General features: G+C 49.7%; 1 protein-coding gene across 3 annotated transcripts in view; it reads right to left on the bottom strand.

The window, feature by feature from the left end:
- Positions 1–497: 497 nt before the first annotated feature.
- ATXN10 (ataxin 10) overlaps positions 498–24356 on the bottom strand; it is a 152783-nt gene continuing 128924 nt past the window's right edge. The window contains exons 11-12 of one of the 3 annotated variants that reach the window (XM_059081679.2): positions 1510–1697; positions 498–800 (exon numbers count right to left, since the gene is read on the bottom strand). In XM_059081679.2, the coding sequence (XP_058937662.1) occupies positions 798–800; positions 1510–1697 (191 nt within the window). In that variant the 3' untranslated portion in view covers positions 498–797. Of the gene's footprint in view, positions 801–1509; positions 1698–17740; positions 18235–20891; positions 21141–24356 lie in introns of those variants that run through there. The other 2 variants (XM_067010425.1, XM_067010424.1) reach the window with 2 other exon arrangements.

The following is a 24356-nucleotide window of genomic DNA, read 5'->3' as shown; positions in this document are numbered from 1 at the left end:
CGTTTAATACTGTGGCCCCGCACACAGAGACGACCATGAACTATTCCTGCCCACTTACAGCCTTGACAGTGGGTAAGATGCAGGCACTGGCTGGTCAACATCACGCGTCTGGAGAAGTCCAAGTCTACGGTGATCTGGAACGGGAAGAGTTAATGGCCCCCATATTCCCTCACCCGCTCACTCCCGCCACATTCCAAAGGGACGGGGCTCAGTGACAACACAGCCCAGGACCTAAAGTGAAGAGGGACAGCCCTCTATTCTTCAGCATCTCTCGAATTAATTAACTGGAAATGAGTCTTGTCAATGTTTTGGAAAGGCAGAAGGGGTGAAAAGAGATTGCTAGAATTAATCACAGTGAGAAACTACTTCAACTGCCTGCCAGAGCCCAGAAAACCCCACGAGAAGAGACAATGAAGGGAAGGAGGCCGACTTGCCGTCTCAAGGAGCAAGTGGACCCGAGCAAACTTCCAAGTCTTTGCCAAGGAAGGGACATGCGCTCAACAAGAGGAATTTATTACCTGCGGCCACAGTAAGTACAATATATCACTTAAACGCACGTTGTATCCACGGGGACAAAAGTAAACCAGACAATTACGTTTTTAAAGCAAAGAAACCACAGAATACTCATGTACTTTCACTTTTAAGCTTATACGCATTTAACTCTATTGTCTAAAAGATTCACGGGTTCTTGAATTTGTACTTAATAAATCTTCAAACACTCGCAATTTCACATACTGCGGAAGATGAAAAATCCATGAAACAGATTCCAAAAATTCAGTTTGGGATGGAGAGTTCATTCACTAAGAAGAAAAAAGAAACAAAACTGCAGATGTAACGGAGCTATTTACAAGAACAGTCAAATGAAAAAAAATACAGAGAATTTTGGTCAACGATAGAAGCAATGGAAAGAAGCCTGAAACAACTCATTCAATGTCAAGGAGTTTTCTGTTCTTTTCACTGCTCAACGTTAGCTATCTTTTTTTTTTTTTTTTTTTTTTTTTTTTTTGCGGTATGCGGGCCTCTCACTGTTGTGGCCTCTCCCGTTGCGGAGCACAGGCTCCGGACGCGCAGGCTCAGTGGTTGTGGCTCACGGGCTTAGTTGCTCCGCGGCATGTGGGATCTTCCCGGACCAGGACACGAACCCGTGTCTCCTGCATCGGCAGGCGGATTCTCAACCACTGCGCCACCAGGGAAGCCCCGTTAGCTATCTTTTAAAGAAAGTCTAACTACTGCCAAAAACTTTTAGACCACCTGGAAATTTTGATACGATTTTCTATTTTTCCCCTAGAATGAGTTTGAAATTTCAACTCTCTTAAGAAAATGGCAGCATAAAGCCTGAACGAAAAATTATTTGCAATTAAATTTAGGGCTTTCTTTGCCGTCTCAGAAGGCAGAATTCCTCCCACCCACGTTCTTATGAAGGAACTGTGTCACACCCAAGGTGATGGGGGAGCGGGGACCGTTTTCTACAAGCTGAAAGGGAGTTACTGCTCCTTCCGGCATACTTACCAGCTGAGCTGTGTCACTAGTAGACTTCAGAATCAGCTTGTCACCCCTCTTCTCAACTTCAAAACCCATTTTCTTAAGTAGGGACGCGTCCGCCAGCCCCTGTTCCTCCATCTTTGCAATCAAATCTTGGTTCTGGCTATTGTCCTCCGTGAGGTTTCGGATGGCATACACCACCCACTGGGTTAGAACTGGAACGAGAGTGAAGGAATCTGCCAACGTACGTTCCTGTTTTAGAAGAACTTCACACGAGCATTACTGGAAAAGGAGGAGAGGAGCAAGCAACCCTAAAGACCCAGAATCAGCACGTTTTTTCTTGAGGATGTGCTATGAATACGCACGCAGAGCGAGAAATAATTAAAAGGTATAAGACACGCGTATACACACGTATGTCCAGTGTGCGTGTGTGTGTGTGTGAGGTGCCCAGCAGCCGGCCCACAGGATACGTGCTGAGTGAACGAACGCGGAAGCGAAGGCTTAGAGCAGCCTCTAAGTGTGCGAACACAGCCTGTACGTAGGGCCGCACACGCGTGCGCGTGCGCACACACACGGACACTGGATGAGTATGTTACTGAGTCACCGGGCAAGGACTGAGAGCGTTACAGACTGAGTCACGAAGATGCCAGGCTAGAATCAGACAAGAAAATCATCTTGTTTAAAGGAAGCCCAGTTACACATAAGAATTGTTTCCTGGGAGTCACCATGGAATTTCCCTCGTTCCATATTTTAAAGGTGAAGGAAGACTTCGAAGGATTTACCGTCCCGTCTGAACCCTTGCGCCCTTGAGAAAGCGTCTCATGCTCGTGCCTTACTGCGCCCTGGCCCTGATTTTAAATGTCGCGCGCAGCGTCCTTCACAGCGGACAGAAGACACCTTACGAAGAATATAGAACCGCTGCACCGTTTTCTGAAGTCTTTAATTTAGTTACCAAGAGCTGTATAAACCTCACAAAGGCATTAAGGTGCGGCTAGATATCCTTCTCTAAAGGCTGTATAAAAACCACTGTAGTCTTGGATCCAGGGACACAGAGAGATACCAAGAACAGTGGGCCTGGCACCCTCTGTTGGTTCAGAAGAAACAAAGTGCCAAGCGTGGAACAGACACTTTTTCCAATGGAAAGAGGCCTCCCCGCCCAAGACCAGATGGAAGGTAGCAGGAAAAAAAGCCCTTTCTCCTTATTACCAGACGTTTCCCATGCAGGCGTTTCTGATGCTAGCATTGGGGCCTCTGTGCCCCCAAAAGGTACCAGAGGCGGGTCCTTCAGCTGAAGAGTCAGCACTCCTGATCTCGTCCCGCGTCCCAGCACAGCGGTGAGGCTGGGGCCGAGACACTTCTGGCTCCTCGTCTGGACACAGGAAGCCACAGAGAAAGGCCACCATATGCACAAAGAAGGTGAATCGAACTCTTTCCCTAGTGCAATAACCTCAAAGGAAACTAAAAAGTGAGCCCGAAACTGAAGTGAGGCAAATGAAACACAGGAAATGCACCAGGTTCGCGTTCAGGAAGCCTTCCGTGGCTGCTCCCTTCGTCCCTCCAACACGGCCCCCACCGGCCGGCAGTCCTGGGCACACTCGGACCTCCCACAGGAACCAGCTGCCGGCCGGCCCGCCTCTCCAGCTCCTCCAGGATGGGCCCCGGGGCTGCACGAGGAAGAGGACCAGCAAACGCCGTGGAGTAAACGACCCATTGGTCTTAAGAGGTTTATCATCAAAACCACTCGGGGGTATAAATGGCTAGCCTGTCCCAAAGGGCAGAGCACGGGAATCGCCGCGCCCCGCTGACGTGGTTCTATAGTCAGCCGCCCCCTTTGGTGGGGGACACGTTCTCATCGCGCTATTACCTGTCGTCCTCTCATGATGAAGCCCAGGTCCTTCAGAAGACTGTCCTCCTTTCCTGGAGATGAATCCACACAAATACTCAAACGCATAAAACCTCAATCTCCGTTTCTCCTTCCTTGCCACATCACCAAACCCCCACTTTGTGACAGGAAAGAGAATAAAAAGAATGATCCCAGGCGACAGAAACTTCCAACACATGAGTAAATTTCTCAACAATGAATCATTCGCTACAACTGATTTCTCACGCAGGACGACATCATCATTACTCAAATCCATTTCCTCACTTGTTGTAGGAAAAGGGGGAGGCAGTGATCGTGAGGACCGACTGGTGAAGCGAACATCTGAGGGTAAATTTAGGCAAGAAAGCATGTAAGCCTAGAGAATTCTAGTTCATAGGCGTAATAACTCTCTAACGCTAAACAACAGATGCAAAACGCTGCTTCCTGAAGCTTCCTGGTTATTCACTTAAATATAATTGAAAGAAAAGGGAAATTCCCAGAAATGCATCACAAGCACCTCAAAACTGGAGGGTTGGCTGGCTCTGTAATCGAGGAATGTGACGCCAGCCTTGTCACTGCCAGCTGCCAATGCCGAGCGTCTCTGGGGGACGGAACCACCATCCAGAGCTTGAACTGCCAAATGGTTTCAGTTACAGGGCAAATGAGACCCCTGCAGAGGGTCCCCACAGCCCTCTCTGCCCGGTGCCCTTCACACCCCAGGCTCGGTGAACATCACCTCGGGAGGCCCCACCTCTGTCTGTCCACACACGAGGCCCTGACCCGGGACACGCCTCCCCTCACCTGCCCCTTCCCCACAGGGCGCACAGCCGAGCTCACGCTCCTGGAAGCCCACCCTCGGTCCCTGCCACCCCTCGTCACCAGCGTAAGCTAGGCGCGCCCGCTCTGTATTTCCAAAACACTCCCCCCCCCGCCTTTTTTAACCAGTTCTCATCACATTGCACTCACTCATCTGCTTACGTGTCCGTGAGCCTCTCAAGGCCAGGAGCCACACAGAACCCGCCTCTAGATCCCCAGCACACAGCTAGGTCCTGACGCAGAGTGCATTCCCAATGCGTTTGCTGACGTCATGTGAGCTATGATTATCTGTTTATGTCTCTGTCCGCCCGAACACCCTGTGAACTCCTCATAAGCAAGTCTGACGTCTTATTTACCCTTCTCTTCTCTGTTCCAAGAACGGTGCTGGGAGATGTTTGCTTGACGTCCAAGTGAGCAAACGCTATCTCCCACTCAGTGTGTGTGTGTGTGTGTGTGTGTGTGTGTGTGTGTGTGTGTGCAAGCACGCGCACGCGCGTAGGAAGGCATCATGGCAGTGTAGTGGCCCACACAGGCTGTGCTTTTCCTTCTACAGCAGTTCTTGGTGTGGTTTCCTGACTCAGGGCTTTGCAGGGTTGAGAGACTAGATGAAAGTAAATGTAAGTTGGGCAAGGAAGCTGGACCGTGTAAATAAAACGTCCATGACGACAAAACACAGGAGAATTCCCATGTGGACAGATGCAAGGGTGGATTTCAGTCATGTTCATCTGCAGGGGTAACTAGCACATTTTGTGGAAGTCCCATGACGGTGTTCTAAGAAGTGTTTAGTGTCTCATTTCCATAGAAAAACTTACACAATCCCCGTTTGATATGCAGGAAAAGAGGAGCACAGAAGAGGATGAGATTAATGACGGTTTTCCTGACGGCCAGACCCGACGGGCCGCACGGCTTCAAGAACGAACGTGACTCACCGCCCCCAGTCTCACGAGGAGCTCCCGGTTCAGCCACCATATCAACAACCTAGCAGAAGCAGCACTGGAGCCCAAGGCAGCAAAGGCAGTTCATTCTTCTTCCGAAACTGGTATTCAAAGGGCAAAGAGACGTTAAGTGGAGGGCATGGGAGGGGTGGGGGGAGGAAGGCCATACAGCCACGGTGGGGTCAATGCCCTTACAGCACCGTGAATATCAGAGACAACACACGGACAACAGTGCAACCCCCAACACTTTCACTTAAATGTATATACTTCGTATTCATTGTAAGTGAAACTGATCTTATTTCCTCTTTAAGGAGGATTTCTCACTTTCACTTAAATGTATATAGTTCGTATTCATTGTAAGTGAAACTGATCTTATTTCCTCTTTAAGGAGGATTTCTCGACGTGCTGCTTTGCGCTCTTCTTGGGCAGATACCAAAGGTGTGTGCTACATCTCTACGCTAAGCAAGCCCAGCATTTGGGGGTTTGTACTGTCCGCCTATAAATTAAATACCACACAAAGGTCCTCTAATTTGTCCCTATTTCCAGTGGGAACATTTTGGCACTACTGTCTAGGGTCTCCGACTTAATAATAATTAAAAAACCAAATTTTAATTAGTCGCTGCTTTCATAATGTTTGCGTTGAAAAGAGAAGCACGGGGAGCTCCCTGCCGCCCGTGAGCTGTGTCTGATGCCCAAGCCCGGCTTATGAATATGCACGACTCCCCTCGTTAGCGCAGGAAAGGCCGAGCCTCCAGGGTCACAGGGAGATGAAAGCGTGCCCCGGTTAATATTCACATCGCCCTCTTGTTCCCTCTCTACAGAGACAGAAAGCAAGCAAGAGTGGGGGAGAAAATTAAACATCTTCTAGAGCCTCTAATCCTTAACACTCGAAGTGCTTTATTGTCTGCTTGGCTTTAGAAAGACGGCTTCTAACGTTTCCATGGCGACTCCAAATAGAAGGCGTGAGCCTGTTTGTTACAAAACTGCCTTCAAAGAACCCTGCGATCAGCACTAGGGTGAGGACTCACAGCCCAGCCAGCTCTTTGTCAGAACACGTGGTGTCCTGAAGGAGCCACAGAGATGAGCGTGGGACTGAGCACCTGGAAACCACAGGGCCTGGTGAGTCCAAGCGAGAAGTGGTCCCTGCCGCCCCGCTCCCCGCCCCCCACAACCAGCACTCGTGTGGCGGGATTGGGAGGACGCGGGCTCCACGCTGAGCCCTGCAGCCTTGCACCAGGTAGGTGAGGAGACAGGGCAGGGCAGAAGGGTGTAGGCTGGGGGACTAACTGAGACAGAAAAAGAGTCCACGACCTGCAGATTTATGTGCCAAATCCACTTTTAAAGTCAAGTTAGGTGAGTTAAAACATTAAATCTGGAACTGTCTGATGAGAAAGACGCCACCTAACTTTCAGTTATCGAAATCAGTGCTACTTAAAGTCCTGCAGGTGCCCGGGACGCAGGCCCCGCTATGACAGGGACTCTGCTCTGGTCACTGCTGTGTCTAGAAGGCTGCTGAGAACAGGGGGTGGTAAATTATGGCCCGTGTTTTTGCATGGCTGCAAGTTAAAAGTAGTTTTCTTATTTATTTATTTATTTATTTATTTTTTTGCGGTACGCGGGCCTCTCACCGTTGCGGCCTCTCCCGTTGCAGAGCGCAGGCTCCGGACGCGTAGGCTCAGCGGCCACGGCTCACGGGCCCAGCCGCTCCGCGGCACGTGGGATCCTCCCGGACCGGGGCACGAACCCGCGTCCCCTGCATCGGCAGGCGGACTCTCAACCACTGCGCCGCCAGGGAAGCCCCAGTTTTCATATTTTTAAATGGCTGGGGAAAAGATCAAAAGAAGAATACTAATTTGTGACACACAAAAATTATCTGCAGTTCAAACTTCAGTATCCATAATAAAGTTTTACTGGCACGCAGCCATGCTCATTCATTTATGAATTGTTTACGGCGGCTTTCACGCTGCAACGGCTGAGCTGGCGAGTTACGATGGAGATAGTATGGCTAGCAAAGCCAAAACTACTGACTAAATGTAGCCCTTTACAGAAAAGGTTTGCAAAACTCTGGCCTAGAACATGGAAGGAACCAATAAATATTTGTTGAATGAAAAAATAAGCTTTTAAAAGAACTGGCATTGAAAAACTTAAACTATTTAAATTAAAACAATTTAAATGATAAAAGATTTTACTGACTTTTCAGGATATATATGTGTGTACAGAGAAAACTATATGTGTAATATCTATAAATGGTGTTTTAGATATTAATATACCTGTAGATGTATAATATATATTATCTGTATTTAATATAAAATGTATAATATACATATAACAAATATGTCTACGATACATAGTATCTACATTTAATTTTGCTTCCAGGATATTTTTAAAAATTATTTTTAGGGGCTTCCCTGGTGGCGCAGCGGTTGAGAGTCCGCCTGCCGATGCAGGGGACGCGGGTTCGTGCCCCGGTCCGGGAGGATCCCACGTGCCGCGGAGCGGCTGGGCCCGTGAGCCGTGGCTGCTGAGCCTGCGCGTCCGGAGCCTGTGCTCCGCAACGGGAGAGGCAACGACAGCGAGAGGCCCGCATACCGCAAAAAAGAAAAAAAATAATAATAATAATTTTTAGACAACAAACCCATTTATGGCAAGGAATTTATGTACTGGCAAACTTTGCAAAGCATACTACTCAGTAGGCCACAGAACACACATCAGAAACCTTTGATGAAGCTGGTCTGAGAACAGGACGCCCCATACCAGGCAAGTCTATGTCATTACGCTTCCACAAAACCATGTCCTCTCCTGCCACATCATGACAAGATTTCCCTCAAGGTGAGGATGCCTAATAAACACCTTCCACATCTAAACTACCTTCTCAGACTCTGGTAAAACTGCATAATTTTTCAGACTGCCAAGTAGCAGTTCGGTTTTAAAACTGTTCTGAAAATGCTTTATGTTGCTGAAAACCAAACACTTCAAAATACGGCAATTTCTGTCCGCCGAAGGAAAAGGGGGCCCGGACCGTGACACCGACAGGATGACCTCTCCCCCCGCCGAGATCACCAGTGCCCCTTCCCTCCCAGCCGCGCGAGCCCGAGAGACCGTGCGCCTCAGGGGCCGCGTCCCCGGTGCGCCCAGGTCTCCGGCCCCGAGCCCGTCTGCGGGGGTCCTGACCAACCTCTGCCCTGCTCTTCAAGGATTCACTTTCTGAGGAGAGGAGGAAAAAAGCAAAGGCATTTCCCAAGCGGTTGCCCAGGGAACCCTAGGCTCCCATGCAATGAGGCTCCGGCTGCTGCAGGAGGAACCTGTCCAAACACGCCACAGGGGGCGCGTGAGTGGGGCGAGGCGGGGGCAGAGGAGGGAGGGCAGCTTGCCTATGACACGGGGCACAGACGACAGAGGGTCCTCGCGGAGGGGATAAAGCTGACAAACACCGTTAGCGCTCCTGTGTGAAGCGCCACCCACTTCCGCAGAGGCGAGCGCTACCTCCAAGCGTTAAGAGAAGCCTCAGCGCGCCGTAAAGTGCACTGTAGCCCCGCCTTCATCTGTACCCGTTCCCTCCCAGCTCCCATGTCAGTCACTCAGTTAAACTCCGCACTCTCCGCACTCAGAAAACTAGAGCGCAGGTCTTCATCGTGCAGACTGTGCACCCGGCCTCCAGCGCGTGTTCAGCAACCAGCACAAACCAGCCGTGGGGCTCTCCCCCTTCCTTCTCCAAATTGTCGCTCTTTCTGATGTCGAATTTCCCTCTGCCTTTCTGCATTTTAATACGAGGGCGCATCTGTGGTCCGAGTGTCCCAGTGCCGTGCCGACGTGGGCTGTTCTAGGCTCTGTAGTGCATCCTAACAGCATCTATAAATCGACGTAACGTGTACGCTCCCACTTGCCAATCAACGGCCAGTCGTTAATACTGAACCCAGTAAAATAAACCCCAACTAACAGAAGAGGGCGGGGGAACAAATAATTGCCAGCTTTGTAAACTGTAGGTCACAGTCTGAGGAACATAAAATAATACTTGTGTTTAGTAGGTCCTACAAGAGGGAGGAGAGAGTTTCAGTCTTTATCGAGGGAAAAAAAAAGCCATCTCAGAAACAGCACTGCTTTGAAAGCTGAGGCTGCTTTTCGGTCTCTTAAATCTCTAGGGAACTAGAACATCGAAGAAGTGGTGCCAAGGCCAATAAAACGCCGCTGAATGTTGGCAGAGATGCCCTCACATACAAGGGTCAACTAGAGAAATGTTGTCCCTGTGCATATAACCCGCTTCTTAACGATTCTGCAACAAGGGCTACGTTCGCCACCCTCAGTATGCACGACTTGCTCCCCGTCAACCGAGCGTCTGAGGGGCGAGCTTAGCTGGCCCCAGCCTGGAGGCCCCTCTTGGGAGCCTGAGCCGTCTTTCCATCTCACCAGGCTCCTCGGTGCCACCACGAGGGCGAAGAAGCGCGGAACCGCGGTCCCCGGCCCGGCCCCTGGCCGGGAGGAGCCCTCGGTCCCGCACGGACCCCAGATGCCGAAAGCGCAGGCACCCAAGGTTGGCTGCTGTCGCCCCGCCCAGCCAGCCTGTCAGCGTGGCAGTGAAGTAACGGGACGACGATACCCGCTCGGGTCCACAGTCACCACGCGCTCCCCACTCCAAAGCGCCTGTGGCCGAGCGCGGGCTGGGCCTGCAGGTACCTCACACGCACAGGGTTTTGTGGTAAAGGCTCCTACGGCAGCGAAACTAATTTTGTCCACTGCGCATTCTGGAGTCATCTTACTCACCACCTCGAGGCCGGGCGTGGTGAGAGGCAGTCGGTCTGGCGTCTGCCACACGACAGGTCTCAGATCAGAACCAACCAAGGCCACTTCTAACTTAAACCACAGGGCCTGGGGCCACCAAGCGGTGCCACGTGTATTGGGGGCAGGGCTCTAATGTCACTTCTGAGACTCTACAGGAGCCACTGCGCGTGACGTGTTCAGCAGAGCCTGGCACATGCTGGGCGTGTAGCTGAGGCTCACGACACGGAGCAGGGCCTGTCACATGTGGGGCCCCCCTCTCCCTCTCCTGGGCCCCCGCACACTATACTGCCACCGTGTCATCCTGAGCCCTTCTATGGAACGTGCTCACCTGTGTGCAGGGACTCCGGGCTGGGCCGCTGCAGCTCCTGGCACACACAGGAGGAGGGACGTTTTAAATACCTCGGGATGAACGCTCCCTGGTGCCTGGCCTCCATCTCTAACAAGGGCAGGCGCCCCAGTTCTCCCGTCAGTTCTGAGCTGTACGTGAGGCATCAGTGACCACATGCGCACAGACCCCACCCCGCGCTACACAACCTCAGCCTTCGGGCTGCAGGGGAGACCTCCTCAGGGAGAGGCTTTCTGGACAAGATAAACTTCTCAAGCAAAGCTACTGCCCCAGCGTCTCAACTCACATCCAGGGGTACTGCCTTGCCGGCAGTGAGCTTCACTTTGGCGATGGCACACAAGGGTGTGATGTAACCTGAGACCACTGGGCTCTGATGAGAAACTTAGGAAGAGAAGCCAGTGAGAGCCCAGAAGAGACAGAGCCCACTCAAGGCCCTGGCAGCCAGGTAGGAGGGTATTTCTGTAGTGCTCTGTGCTCTTTGGAATAAAGGAATTGCTGGCTTGAATGAACTTCTACCTTCCATGTAAGCAAAGCTTTGCCAGAGGAATTAACTTAAGAGTCTCTCATATAAGCCAAGACTGCCAGTTTATCTGCAGAAAATAATAACAGTAATAATAATAAAAGGGCGGGCAGCAGCGGGCGTCACCACCTGCAGAATATACAACATGTGCCAGCGGCTGTTACAGCACTCACGGAAAGTACGCAACCTTCACAAACACACCACCTGCGGGAGGTGTTAAGAACCCACTCTACTGATGAGAAAACTCAGACACAGGAGGCTGAGGTCCTGTCCGAGGTCGCACACCTGAAGCGGGCGGGCCCGGCTTGGACGCAGGCTCCAGCACCCACCCCACTGCTCCTAAGCCCTCCTCAGGGGCCACAGCCGATGGGAGGACACGTGGGGGAGGCCCAGTGCAGTCCTTCCTCTGGCCAGTCTGACCGCAAGCTTCTGAGCTCTGCCTACACAGCAGCGGAAGGAGCAGCAGGTTTTATAACACTTGAAATAGAGTCCCTTTCTCTTCAAAGAAATCTCAAAAGATAAGATAAGCTCTCAGATACCGGTTAGAGTGACTACCTCTGCAAAATGCCTTTGGAAGTAAGAACAAACAGCTCAAAATGAAATTAAAATTTCGAGTAGAGAACGTTGTAAGTAACCCCATCTAAATTATGGAAGATAATTGTTGGTCTAGTACTAATGGCGTTTGACGTTAATAAAGCATAGCCAAGGGTCAAAGATATTTCTAAGACACAAAGGCTTAAATGAAACACAAACAGTGTGGAGCTTCTGGAGGACTTTGGACTAGACGAGACCCAGCAGGTACCGAAGCAGCAGCATCCTGCGTGTGCCTAAGCACCCGTCGTCACTGTCCTCGGTCCAAATGTCACTCGTCTCCGGGGATGATGAACCCTGTGGGTCACCCAGGCCATGCTGGTGGTCTCTCCACCCCTCCTCCCCTCCCAGCAGCTCCCAGAGAGTCCCCAGTCAAGAGTGGGTGGGCCCACAGGTTGGAACAGGCACAGAGCCGCGGATATTTCACGCTGTCTGCTTCCATTTCTATTAGTAATAGGTGAGCTGAAAGCTGGGTGCACACCTATGATTCTGTTCACCCTCACTAAGGCAGGAGCACTGCTGCGTCCATTTAAAAGTCAAGACAACTCTCAGCAGAGACTGATAACATGCAAATAACTCCAACACTGACTGGAAATAAATACCAGTAACACCTGAGACTCTACGCAAACGCCAGACTGGCTGTTGTGATGACACTACGTTCTAAACTCTTCCTTGACAAGTCTCTTTTAAAGCTTCTCAAGTGGGCTTCCCTGGTGGCGCAGTGGTTGAGAATCCGCCTGCCGATGCAGGGGATGCGGGTTCGTGCCCCGGTCCGGGAAGATCCCACGTGCCGCGGAGCAACTAAGCCCGTGAGCCGTGGCCGCTGCGCCTGCGTGTCCGGAGCCTGTGCTCCGCAACGGGAGAGGCCACAGCAGTGAGAGGCCCGCGTACCGCAAAAAAAAAAAAAAAAAAAAAAAAAAAAGCTTCTCAAGTACTGGATATCCCACTTTTGGGGGAAAAAAACCTCATTCAATTACAGAAATCTATCACTTTTGGGTGTTTTCCCCCTCCTCTATGAAGAACACACTTCTTCACTCTCAGGCTGGAATTAGAGCAAGGGGTGCAGCTGTACATGCAGACTCACCGTTAACCACACAGCCAGCCTCTCAGGGTCGGATCACGACCTGTGCGCTCACTGGACATCAATCAAGCAAACCGTGAAGGCCCTGTGCTCGACGCTGGGGATACGCTGACTAGGGGGACAGGCAGGTCCCCGGCCCTGGGGCGCTGACCTCCTGGGCAGGAGGCAGGCATCAGCCCCAGACAGACCTCTGGTAACGCCTGACTGCCGGACACAGGGCACTGGCCAGGCCGGGCAGAGACGGCTGCGCTGAGGACGGGACGGAGCTGAGACCACAGATAGAAAGACGCCGGTCATCTGGGGAGCTGCGGGGCGGGGGAGATAGGAGCCACAGGCCGGGCCCCACTGGAGGAGGGGTGAGTGCGGGAGAGCCAGGTTGAGGCTGGAGCCCCGAGGGACTTCAGGCTGAAGGGAGGAGTCCGCATTTTATTCTAATACGATGAGAAGCCACTGGAAGGGCTGAAGTAGAAAACTCAAGCAGCTCTCTTTGGCGGCCGTGTGGAGGATGGTCTGGAGGGAGGCCAGAGCGGGGACGGGGACCAGCCAGGTATCCGTAACAGCAGGGCTAAGACAGTGGACTGGGGTGCCCTGGGCTGGAAGCCCAACTCTGCCATTTACAAGCTCTATGACTCTGGGCACTCGACCTGGACAGGTCGCACGTGAGGGGGACAGGCGGGGAACGCCCATCGAGGTGCGCCCAGCCCCGGCGCACACGTGCAGCTCACCTGTGGGCCAGAGGCACTTGGCCCCCACGCCTGGCTCCCCTGCCAGGCGCGTGGCTTCACTTTCCTTTGCCTCAGTTTCAATGAGGGAAAGACAAAACAACTTCCCGATATGGCAAATGACAGCCCAGGACGGAGAAGATGACACCCAGAGGAAACACGTGAACAAGAGCTGTGCTCGTTTCTGAAGGTGCTTTAGGACAGAAAGACAGCAGAGTAGCTTTGATTCTGATATATTTTGGTTTCTCTCCAAAACTGGGAAAATGTTTTGACTTTTTAGAGGTTTTTCCTATCCTTAAGCAGAAAGTGCAGATCTCTCTCTGCGTCTGACACTGTCTTCATTCTGTGAGCTTCTATGAGAATGTAAAATTAGGCCATTAGAAGACAAGAATCTCTTGTAAAAGTTGGCTCATCACAGTCACGTGAAAACTATCAAGCACAAGGTTGGGTCTGTGCTGTAAACTGCGATCCACCTCCTAGTTTTGCTCTTGCCTGGCTTTTGTCCAGCAGTGAGGCTTTTGCACAGCATGGGGCCTGTTTTCCCCTGCACTCAGTTAACCCTGAAGAAGAGGTCTGTCCGTTGCCCACACGGCCTTTCCTGGCAGCTCAGAGGCCAGCTGCCGGCCTGGGCAGGGGGCCGGCCAGGGCTCACAGGCCACACGGCCATGCCCCACTCTGGCGGCCCCAGGGGCAAAGGCACCTTGTCTCTACCTCCGAGGAGACGTCCAGACCTGAGGACGGTAAGAATGGAAAAGGCGAGTATGTCTGAAAGTTAGCTTTATTTTGGTATGTTCTGAGTTTGCGACTGTTATCCACATGAAGGGGGGTAACGTGGATCCACAGAGCCGCGAGGACGAGAGAAGCCAGAGCACCCGGAGGCCTCCCTGTCCCTGTCACCCCCATGAGGCCGTCAGCTCCAGGCAGAAAGCAGGCCCCTGCCTTCCCTTCGAGCCGCTCAGATCCACGAACAAACGTGGGACAGCTGCCACCAGGGTTAGCACTGGGACAGAGCCAGCCCCACCGCTCTCCCCCATCACAGCCCACGAGCAGGGGTGCCGGCCTCCTGCCCCGGCGGCTCCAGGGCCCGGCCCTCGGCCCCCTTGTCCAACCTCATCCCTTCACAGGCTCCCTCGCCCAGTAAGGGCTTGTTTTTAAATCTTCCGGTTCTAGACAAATAAGTGGTACGGAGAATCCAACACTTCCTGCTAAGGATGATGATCACAAAACGGCCGGCCGGCCAGTTACTATTTAGCGGTGCTTGAAATGGCTGTGGCACGCCGACGTTTTGACCAGGCCCTTCTCTGTCACTGCTAAATTTGACTAAGGTCATTTCAGGCAAAAATACGGACATCAGTCAGGGTACCTAGAACACGTTTCTCTGCGCCAAACTTCAGCAACCCGACCTCTCCAGTGTCTTACAAACTACGGATTCTGTGTGGCAGTGTTATGTAAGTACAGTGATTTAAAAAAAATTATTACCATCCTAAACACATGCAAAGTCACTGCTCATTTTAATAAAGAAAGCAAATGTAAAAAGAAAAACTGGCCATTAATTCGCTGTGTAAGAAAACAGACACATCTAAGTAACAACGGCGACCCTGTGAAAGCGCGAGCCACGTGCCGGGAGCCGCTCTGGGCACCGTGTGTGCAGGCGGTCACCCTTCTGCTCCACATCCAGCGGCTCTTCCGCAGGCAGATCTTCACCCTCGGGGACCACGCTGAGCGCGCCAGCCGGAGGAGTCTACCTCAACTACGGCAGGCCCAGTGAGACAGCTCGGTGATGCCAGCGGGGAAAGAGGTGAGGTGAGATTACCAAGCACTGAAGCTTCGGATGTCCCTGTGCTGGTAAACTGTGTGCTGAATGTACTTTCAAAAGGCGTCCGGCACATTCTGTGCAGAGACAGTCTCCCTGGAATCTGAGTTCAGCCCCCCGGGAGGCAGTGTCTGAAGGAAACTGTCATGCAGGTGAATTTTCGGCTGATATTTCAGACTTACTACTTTACGGTCCAATCTATACGTCAGATATACAACTTCTGAAATACAAAGTCAAGACTTAGAAAAGTTCTTCTGAACGACACTTTGTACCGTAGAGAGACTGGGGAGGCGTGCAGAATGATTATGAGGCAAACACAGTGTTAGAGCAAAGACTTCTGGAACACGAGTCCTTGGTACACCCAGACAATGGAACAGTCTTCAGCACTAAAGAAAGAAACGAGCCAGCAGGCCATGACAAGACATGGAGGAGGCTTACGTGCACTTTACCAAGTGAAAGAAGCCAATCTGAAGGCTACGTGCTGTATGATTCCAACTCTGTGACGGTCTGGAAAAGGCAGAATTATGGAGACAGGAAAAGATCAGTGGTTGCCAGGGTCAGGGGAGGGGCAATGCAGAGGTGGAGTGCAGAGGAGTTTTAGGACAGTGAAAATACTCTGTGTGATACTACACTGATGGACACATGTCATCACGTGTTTGTCCAAACCCACAGAACGTACATCATCAAGAGTGGACCCTTAAACTATGGACTCTGGGTAATAACGATGTGTCAACATAGGTTCAGTATCTGTTAAACAAACAAAAGTGCCCCTCTGGTGGGTTACGGATGAGGGCGGCTCTGCATGTGCGAGGGCTGTGGGAAAATGGGAAGTCCCCGTACTGTCCTCCCAACTTTGTTGTAAGCCTGAAACTGCTCTTAAAAAATAAAGTCTTCAAAAGTTGTTAAAAGAAAACCAAAAGTAATACAACAATAAACAAATATTTCATATAGTTTCTTTTAGTTTCAAAATTCAAAATACTTAGGCTAGCAAACTCACAACTGCCACGGAAGACTATTAACGCAAAATCGTTTAAGTGAGTTATTTCTAACGTGGTTTCCCAGCGACGTTCTTTCCCTAAAGTTACACTCATCAGACAGCATTTGTTAAATCAATCAGCCACAGGAGCGGATCCTTAAGAACAAAAGTTAATGGCAACAAATGTTCGCGAAAGCTTTGTTTCTGGTTTGAGATTAATTTTATATGGCGGCACTTCAAACACTGATAGTAATGGCTGATAAGTAAAATTAAGAAAACACGGTGTCACCTCAAAGCCAGGTGGCTGAAGTGGCAGCCAGGGAGTCGAAGGGAGCAGCTTCCGAGGACCCTGTCTCACTACTTCTGGTGTGAGGGCGCCTTGCCCCGTCCCCACCCAGGCTGAGTGGGAGCCAGGGTGACGCGGTTCACGCCAGGCACCTCACCTTGCAAAAGGACAGACTCCCATTTTCTACCTTACGTGACAATAAAACTCAAGCAATCGTGCTTTTCGTGCAAGTAAACAAGACAGAGCAGGACCGGATGCGTTCTGACCTCCGAGAGGCAGGGGGCCGGCTGAGCGAGGCCGGCTTGGCAAGACCAAGCCAGAGCCCAGGCGAGCGTGCAGGCCCGAGGTCAGCGGGCAGGTGCGCACACCACGCACTCTGGCCTCTCCGTGTGCGTAGGAGACACGCGGCTCGGCAGCCTTCACATGCGCACGTTTCAGTGCGCTGACAGTGGTTTTCATTTCTAGCCGCTATGATCTTAGGGATGTAAGAAAACGAGAAGCACACAACTAAGAGCTAAGTAGACACCATCTGAAGGAGTACAACTGAAGTATTTTAGTCCCATTTTAAAATAGTTGGGACTATTTGCCAAAACACCTGAACAAGGAAACAGAGTCCACTTTCGTGAGAGCTTCATGCAAGATATGACATCCCACTCCTCCAACTTTTGGTTTTGAGCCGTGGGGAACAAGTTGCTACGATACCATAGAAGCTACATAAAACAGGTCTTCTTCCTTCTTTCATTCTGAACAGGTTTATTTATTTATACAGTCAAATCCATCAGGTTTGTGCTCTTTTGAGTCTTTTTAAAAAAATTTTTGGCTGGGGCTTCCCTGGTGGCGCAGTGGTTGAGAGCCCGCCCGCCGATGCAGGGGACACGGGTTTGTGCCCCGGTCCGGGAGGATCCCACATGCCGCAGAGCGGCTGGGCCCGTGAGCCATGGCTGCTGAGCCTGCGTGTCCGGAGCCTGTGCTCCGCAACGGGAGAGGCCGCAACAGTGAGAGGCCCGTGTACGGCAAAAAAAAAAAAAAAAAAAATGTTGGGCTGTGTTGGGTCTTCGTTGCTGTGCGCTGGCTTTCTGTAGTTGCGGCGATTGCTCTGCGGCATGTGGGATCTTCCACGGCTCGAACCCGTGTCCCCTGCATTGGCAGGCGGATTTTTAACCACTGCACCACCAGGGAAGCCCCTGAACGGGTCTATTTAGATGATGCCTTGGCCTGCATCTGGTGAGTGTGTGTGGGGTGCAGGGTGGCAGCGTGTTACACTCTCATCAGCCTGGGAGTGGCACCTGAGCATCGCCCACCCACAGCCCCTCACTGACTTGCTTCACACAGGGTCCCAGGGAGGCCTCCGCTAACCTGCGAAGTCGTGTGCGCACTTGTTTGCTTTGGAGGGGGAGAAAGATTTGGTCTGCACATCTTCAATCACACTAGGTGAGGGGTAAGAGAATCAATGAGAGGCTTTAAAAAACCAAATTAAATCACTGGGAAGCCAAACCCAAAGTTTACCTTTTGAAAGCCAAACAGCATTAAGAGGTTTTCTAGTTTTAATTAATGTCAGCTCAACAACTGAACAAATGTTCACTGCAGGTTCACCAGCTGTTTAACGCTGGGGACACAGAAGTCAATAGAAGATAGTCCTTCCCCTCCGGAGGAGGAAAGACTGATTTCAGCAGAAAGATTTCTGCTTTGAACATTAGGATGGGCACAGTAAGGTATTAAAAGCAGAAGCGTATCATTTTGTGCATACCGCGTAAGTACTTCTCCGGTGTGGAAATTCACTGATGCCTTTTATAAACAACATCAAGTTTAGCCAGCTGTGCCATTCTGAAACGTTTAAGGCATTTCCCTGAACGCCTCCCTCTGGCGGCTGCTTGGCAGGCACAGTCACAAGCTAGACTCCTCATGAAGAAAAAGTACAGAATGGAACGTGTCTCCATGTTCACACTAAATTCCTGCATTCCCCAAGATGTGGCACTGTAGTCCAGAGTTTCCCAAATGCACATGAGAACGGTAAAGATTCCGTGCTGCCCTGCAAGAGAGACACCTGCTTAACACAGGTCCTACGTATATGTATTATTTAGAAGCCTTCCCTCATATAATGGCTATTTAAGCCACTGCAGAAGAAAATATGCTTTGGAAGACACTGTGGTAACACACAGGGTCCAGCGTGGGGTGTGCAATATGACACAGGTCCCGCCAAGGACAGGCTTCTCTAGAGGGAAAGAGTTCCGTATCCAGGTGCTTCCATGAGCTATGTTCACAGAGTGGCAGGGCAACACGACGGATCCGCAGAAGACCAAGACGGGGGACTCAGGTCCAGTGACGGGGGACTGTGGAAAAATTCCAGGAGGAAGACACGCACGCTCAAGTCTTAGAAGAGGAAGGAGCTGGCCGTGGCAGAGGTACCTGTTTTCCAAGGCGGCTACCATCTCAGGGCTTAGGTATCTACCTAGATTCTTACCTGAGGCCAAAGCAGTGAGTGGGTACCACGTGCTAGACGCAACAGGATTAATGAACTCAAGACTGCATCCAACCCATCTGAAAGCCCACGCGTCCCCCAAGAAAGGGAGACTGGAAGAAACGCTGTGAGGGAGTGAAGGAAGCACCCGCAAGGGAGTCTAGACACGTGAACGAGGCAACCCTGGGCTCGCACCTTGGTCCTGCCACTCACGAGCTGGGAGAGCCCCGACCAGCTGCAGCCGGGGAACCAACTCTCTGAGCTTTACTTTCTTCTCATCTGTAAAATGATAGTTCCCAACAAAGAGGCTTGTTAAAAAAAAAACGTGCAAGATAATGTATGTAAAGGGTATAGCATAGGGTTTGGCACCTAGAAATAACTCAATGATTTTTAAAATTTTAACGTGAGGAGTAACAGAACGCCCGCGCCCTACGTGTACAACACCCTGACGGGTCTTCTCACACACACACACATCGCACAGCCCCGCCCAGACCAAGAGGCAGAGTGCGCCCAGCACCCCGGAAGGCTCCAAGTACCCCTTCCCTATCAACAGCCGCCCTCCTGCCCCTCAAGGTAAACACTATTCTGACTGCTACCGCCACAGATTAATTCTGCCCCTTCTTAAACTTCGTGGAAATGGAACCATACAGTGTATATTCTTTTTGAATCTGGCTTCCTTAGCTGAAAACTATGTTAGTGAGATTAATCCATTTGTTACACAGAGCCGTTCGTTCTTTACCGCTCTGTATTGTTCCATGGAACGAACATTCCACAACTCCTATTCTACTACTGATGACTATTTCGGATGTTTCCACTTTGGGGCTAGGAAGGCTCCTACACGCCTCTTCTGACAGATGTGTATATGCATTTCTCCTGGGGGCACAGCTAGGGGTGCCACTGCTGGCTCACAGGGCTGGCGGACACATGGTGTTGGCAGACACTGACAAAGTCCTCCAAGGGGATGTTTCCAGCTGACACATCTCCACCATCAGTTCATTAAAGTTCAGGCCGCTCCCCATCCTTGCTGTCACGTGCTGCTGTCAGTCCTCTGATTAGCCATTCTGGCGGGCTCCTTATTGTGGGTTAAATTTGCACCTCCCCGATGAATGATGATGTTGAGCTCTTTTCATACATTTACTGGCCATCTGCATTTCCTCTTTTGTGAAATGCCATGGGTATTTTGTCCATTCTTAAAAACGGAATTACCTTTTCTCTATTATTTTGCAGGAGTCCTTTATATATTATGGGTATGAGTCCTTTGTCAGATATCTACAATGCAAAAACCTTTTCAAAGTCTTTCTCTTATAGTTAGCGCTTTTCGGTTATAATTTTGATGTCTTGTTTATGAAATCTTTGCCTCTTCTAAGACAATAACCATATTCTCTTATGATTCCTTCTAGAAGCTCTGTGTTCTCCCTTTCACATTAAGGTCTATGATTCATCTTGAATTAATGTTCGTGAACGGGACGAGGCGGGGGCGGTAGGTAGGCTTTTCTTCCCCTACGGATATTAAGTTGGTCTATGGCACCATTTATGGAAAGAGACCATCCTTCTCTGCTCAGCTACAGGGGCGCCTTTGTTGTGCGTGTGTCAGTCTGTTTGAGGACTCTCTCTTCTGTCCTGTGATACTATTATCGTTATTATTTCAGTTTGACCACTGACTCACAGTGCAATCACAGATGGAAATATCCCTTTTGCCTCGGCATTAACAGCTGTAACAGGATATTTGTACAAGAACATCTACTTGTTGAGAAACGACAGGCTGAGCACTTTGCAAACATGAGGACATTTCACATAACCCTGCGGGGATAGGTCCCATTTTAGATAAATAAGCTAAAACTCACAACTGAGGTTAAGAGAAGTGTTTAGAGGTTAAGAAGTGGCAGAACCTGCATCCGTGTAGCCTCAGAACTGATGGTTTTGCCACTGTGCCATACTTCCCGAACACGACGTTACTGGGGAAATGCTGTTTGGTTACTATTCCTATAAACAGTTACATTTCTGTACACAAGTAAAACTTACAAATGAGGCCTTTCAATAAGAAAAGAAGGAAAGAGAAAGGAAGGAAGAAAAAGAAAGAACAGAAAAAAACCCCAACCCTGTTTAGACTCTCATCCTATCCCTGTCCCCTCCCCCTCCAATAAAAACAATATAAAAGAAAAACCACATCAAGGACAACTGATCAAAACATAGATCAAAAAAGAATCAAGGGAAAACATTTCAAATAAAGTTCAGCTGTTTCTATTTGGAAACAACAACAATAAAAAATCCCACTTGCCACAATAAATGACAAATAAGAAATGGACCCTGTGGTAGCGGAGCTGGAATTTTCCGATGGCATATGCTACTGTGTCATTACTGCGGGTCTCCGCAAGGGAGCCGGCAAGTGAACAGCTGGTCTTGTGTCCCTGACGCAGCAGCCGTCGTGGAGCGCCGTCCTCTGCGGTTAAGTACCCCTTTGAGATGTTGTCTTTTCCCTGGAACCAGAAATCCCAGTCGGTCTCTAGAAGCCACCTCCAAGAAATGGGACAGTAAGCCTTCTAGCCCTGTTCTTAGCCTGGGAGTTTTCAGCTTAGTTTGCCCTGATATGCCACCTTGAAATTCCTAATCCCCGAGTAAAGAGGAAGTCTTTCATAGGGTCCAAACCACAGATCGCCCATGGGGAACAAGGACTGCTACCCTAAGGTAACATGAGCCCTCACCCCCACCCGGCCCGCCCCGTGGAGGAGGCGTGAGTACACCGACACAGCCAGTCGATCCAGGGTGACCAGAGAACGGAGGTATTTTTGTTAACTGACGTTTACTATCTGCACTGATTCCTAGTCTAGGCATATCCAAAACATCTATTGCTTTTTAACACAAAATACCAAAATTAAAGTTCAATGAAAGCTTGATTGGTGTAAGTTATTAGAAGAAGGGGTTAAACCAAACCAAGCTGAAATAGTTATCACTGCCAAACCAAGCTTATTCAATTCACAAGAGAATCATCAAACCTGTGGGAGAAATTTCTCCTGTGCTTTGAACCACCCCTCACCCATCACACACACACACACACACACACACACACAAACACACACACACACCCCTTCCTCAAGCTGCTGTTTTTTCATTCATTTGCTCACTGTTTTACTCAGTCACCTACCCATCTAAGAAATATTTATTGGACATTTACTATGCACCTGACAGCGGCATATTATACTTAGGTGAAAAAGAGAAAAAACGGTCCCAGCCATTATGGGCCTTGGTCTAGAGGGTAATTAAGACATAAATGCACAAATATTCATTCAATTACAGACTGTGATAAGCTGAAGGAACAGAGCAGATTCTAGGAGGGGTCAACCGGCAAGGGTTCCCTGAGGAAGAGATGAGGAAGGTGGACATGGAGACGAGGAGGACTGCGCCAGGGGAGAGAGTCCAGGCTGAGAGATGAGCATAACGTCTGCCTTGAGGTGAGAAGTTAAGACAGATCTGAGACACAGAAAACAAAGAGTCTCTGGGGAATGCTAAAAAAGGGAGACCAGGAGGAGCTTCAAGATGGCGGAAGAGTAAGACGCGGAGATCACCTTCCTCCCCACAGATACATCAGAAATACATCTACACGTGGAACAACTCCTACGGAACACGTACTGAACGCTGGCAGAAGACCTCAGACCTCCCACAAGGCAAGAAACTCCCCACGTACCTGGGAAGGGCAAAAGAAAAAATAAAAAAGGAAGACCAGTCTGGAGGTGAATGAAGAGGCAGGTGGGGCAAGACCACACAGGACCTCTCAGGATGTGCTGGAGCCTGTGGATTTACTCTAAGAACAAGGGACAGGCTTGGAGGTTCTGTAAATGGGCATGTCTATGAGGGATGGTGTGGGGCAGGGAGAGTCAAGAGGCAGAGAGGAATGACCCTATTTTGGTTTTAAAGACTGCACTGAATGGATGGGGAATAAATATCACTGCAACACAACAAAACCAGAAACTGAAAGATCAGTTAGGAAGCGACTGCTGCCATCCAGGCCAGGGGTGAGGACAGTATGGACTGGATGGTAGCAATGATCGAGATGAAGGGAAATGGGTGGATTTGAGACGTATTCTGGAGGGAGAATCAACAAGACTTGGTGACACTTTAGGGGCAGGAGAATAAACAACAGCAACATGAGTGACTCCCAGGTTTCTGACCTGAGCAACTAGATGGATGGAGATATTCCCACATTTATTGAAAAAGACAGGGGAGAATTTTGCAGAGATATTAATAGCTTAACTTTGGACATCCTAGGTTTGGGATGTCAGTAAGATATTCAAGCAAGATGTTAAGCAGGGTGTCAGAGACACACGCCTGAGACTCAGAAGAGACGTCTGTCTAGAGGTTAAACCTGGTAGACAAAGGTGAACAGATGACGTTTAAAGCCTTAAGAATACCCAGAATACAGCTTCATCTCCCATCTCCACGGCTACCAGCCTGGCCCAGGCCACTGTCATCTCCTGCCCAGATGATGCCGATAGCCTCCCTACAGGATTCCCTGTCATTCCACGGGCCCAGAACAGTGTCTGGGACATAAAAGGTGTTCAATAAACATTGAATGAATAAACGAATAAAGGAATAAATGGGAGAGATTCTTTAGAGAGAAAATGTAGAGTGAGAAGAGAGAGCCTGAGCTCTGCAATGTCCGGGAGAACTCCAACGTTTAAAAGTTGTATAGAAGAGGGAGTAACAACAGAGAATAAGGAGCAGGAGCCAGGAGGACGTGAAAAAAAACCAAGAGGAGGTACTATCATGAAAGAAAAAAGTGTTATGGTAAGGAGGAAGTGATGAGATCTGTTGAACTGAGTTTCAATATGCTGAGAACTGCAAAGCATCCATTGACTCTGACAATTCAGAGGTGACTGGTGACAACAGGCAAGTGATGAAGCTTATGAACACATTCATCTGACTATATTCTCCTTTGAAATTATTCCCTTTCTCAGTAAATGTGGGAATATCTCCATCCATCTAGTTGCTCAGGTCAGAAACCTGGGAGTCACCTGTGATGCTGCTTCTTTTTTATTCTCCCGCCTCTGAAGTGTCACCAAGTCTTGTTGATTCTCCTTCCAGATTATGTCCCAAATCCATCCAACAAAAAGGGTAAAGTAGGGACACTCTGGCATGGAGGATACCAGATGCAGAAGGTGCAGATACCATGCTGGAAATACTAGAATTAAGTCAAAGTATACATATTAAAACAATGAGATCCTGTAGCTATCACAACCAAATGCTGGAATCAGGCATACATTTTCAAACAAACTCAGATGGTTCCTCACCCATGAACCCACTTTAAAGGAAATTCTAAAAGAAGGACTTCAGGCCGAAGGAAAATGATCCCAGGTGGACAGACAAAGCTATAAGAAGGGGTGAAAGGCAGGAAAGTAGTAAATATGTGGATAGATCTAAATGAACACTGACGTTATAGAACTATGATAATAACATCTTACAGAGTTGTAAAAATATATAACAACAGCATATAAATTGTGGGGTGCTGAGTGGTCCTGTATTATCTGGGAAGGGGGTAAAGGTCTGAAAAACATTAGATTTTCCTCAGTCTAGGATGCATGTTGTAATTTCCCAGGGCACTATTAACAGAATAGAAAAAAAGAATTAAAAAATTTTAAACTAGAAAAAGATAAACATTGAACTATATAAAACAATCAATCCAAAAGAAAGAGAGAAAA

Source organism: Kogia breviceps, chromosome 12 (assembly GCF_026419965.1).
Source record: "Kogia breviceps isolate mKogBre1 chromosome 12, mKogBre1 haplotype 1, whole genome shotgun sequence".
NCBI classification, from domain to species: Eukaryota; Metazoa; Chordata; class Mammalia; order Artiodactyla; family Physeteridae; genus Kogia; species Kogia breviceps.
This window is presented reverse-complemented; position numbering and strand designations above follow the sequence as displayed.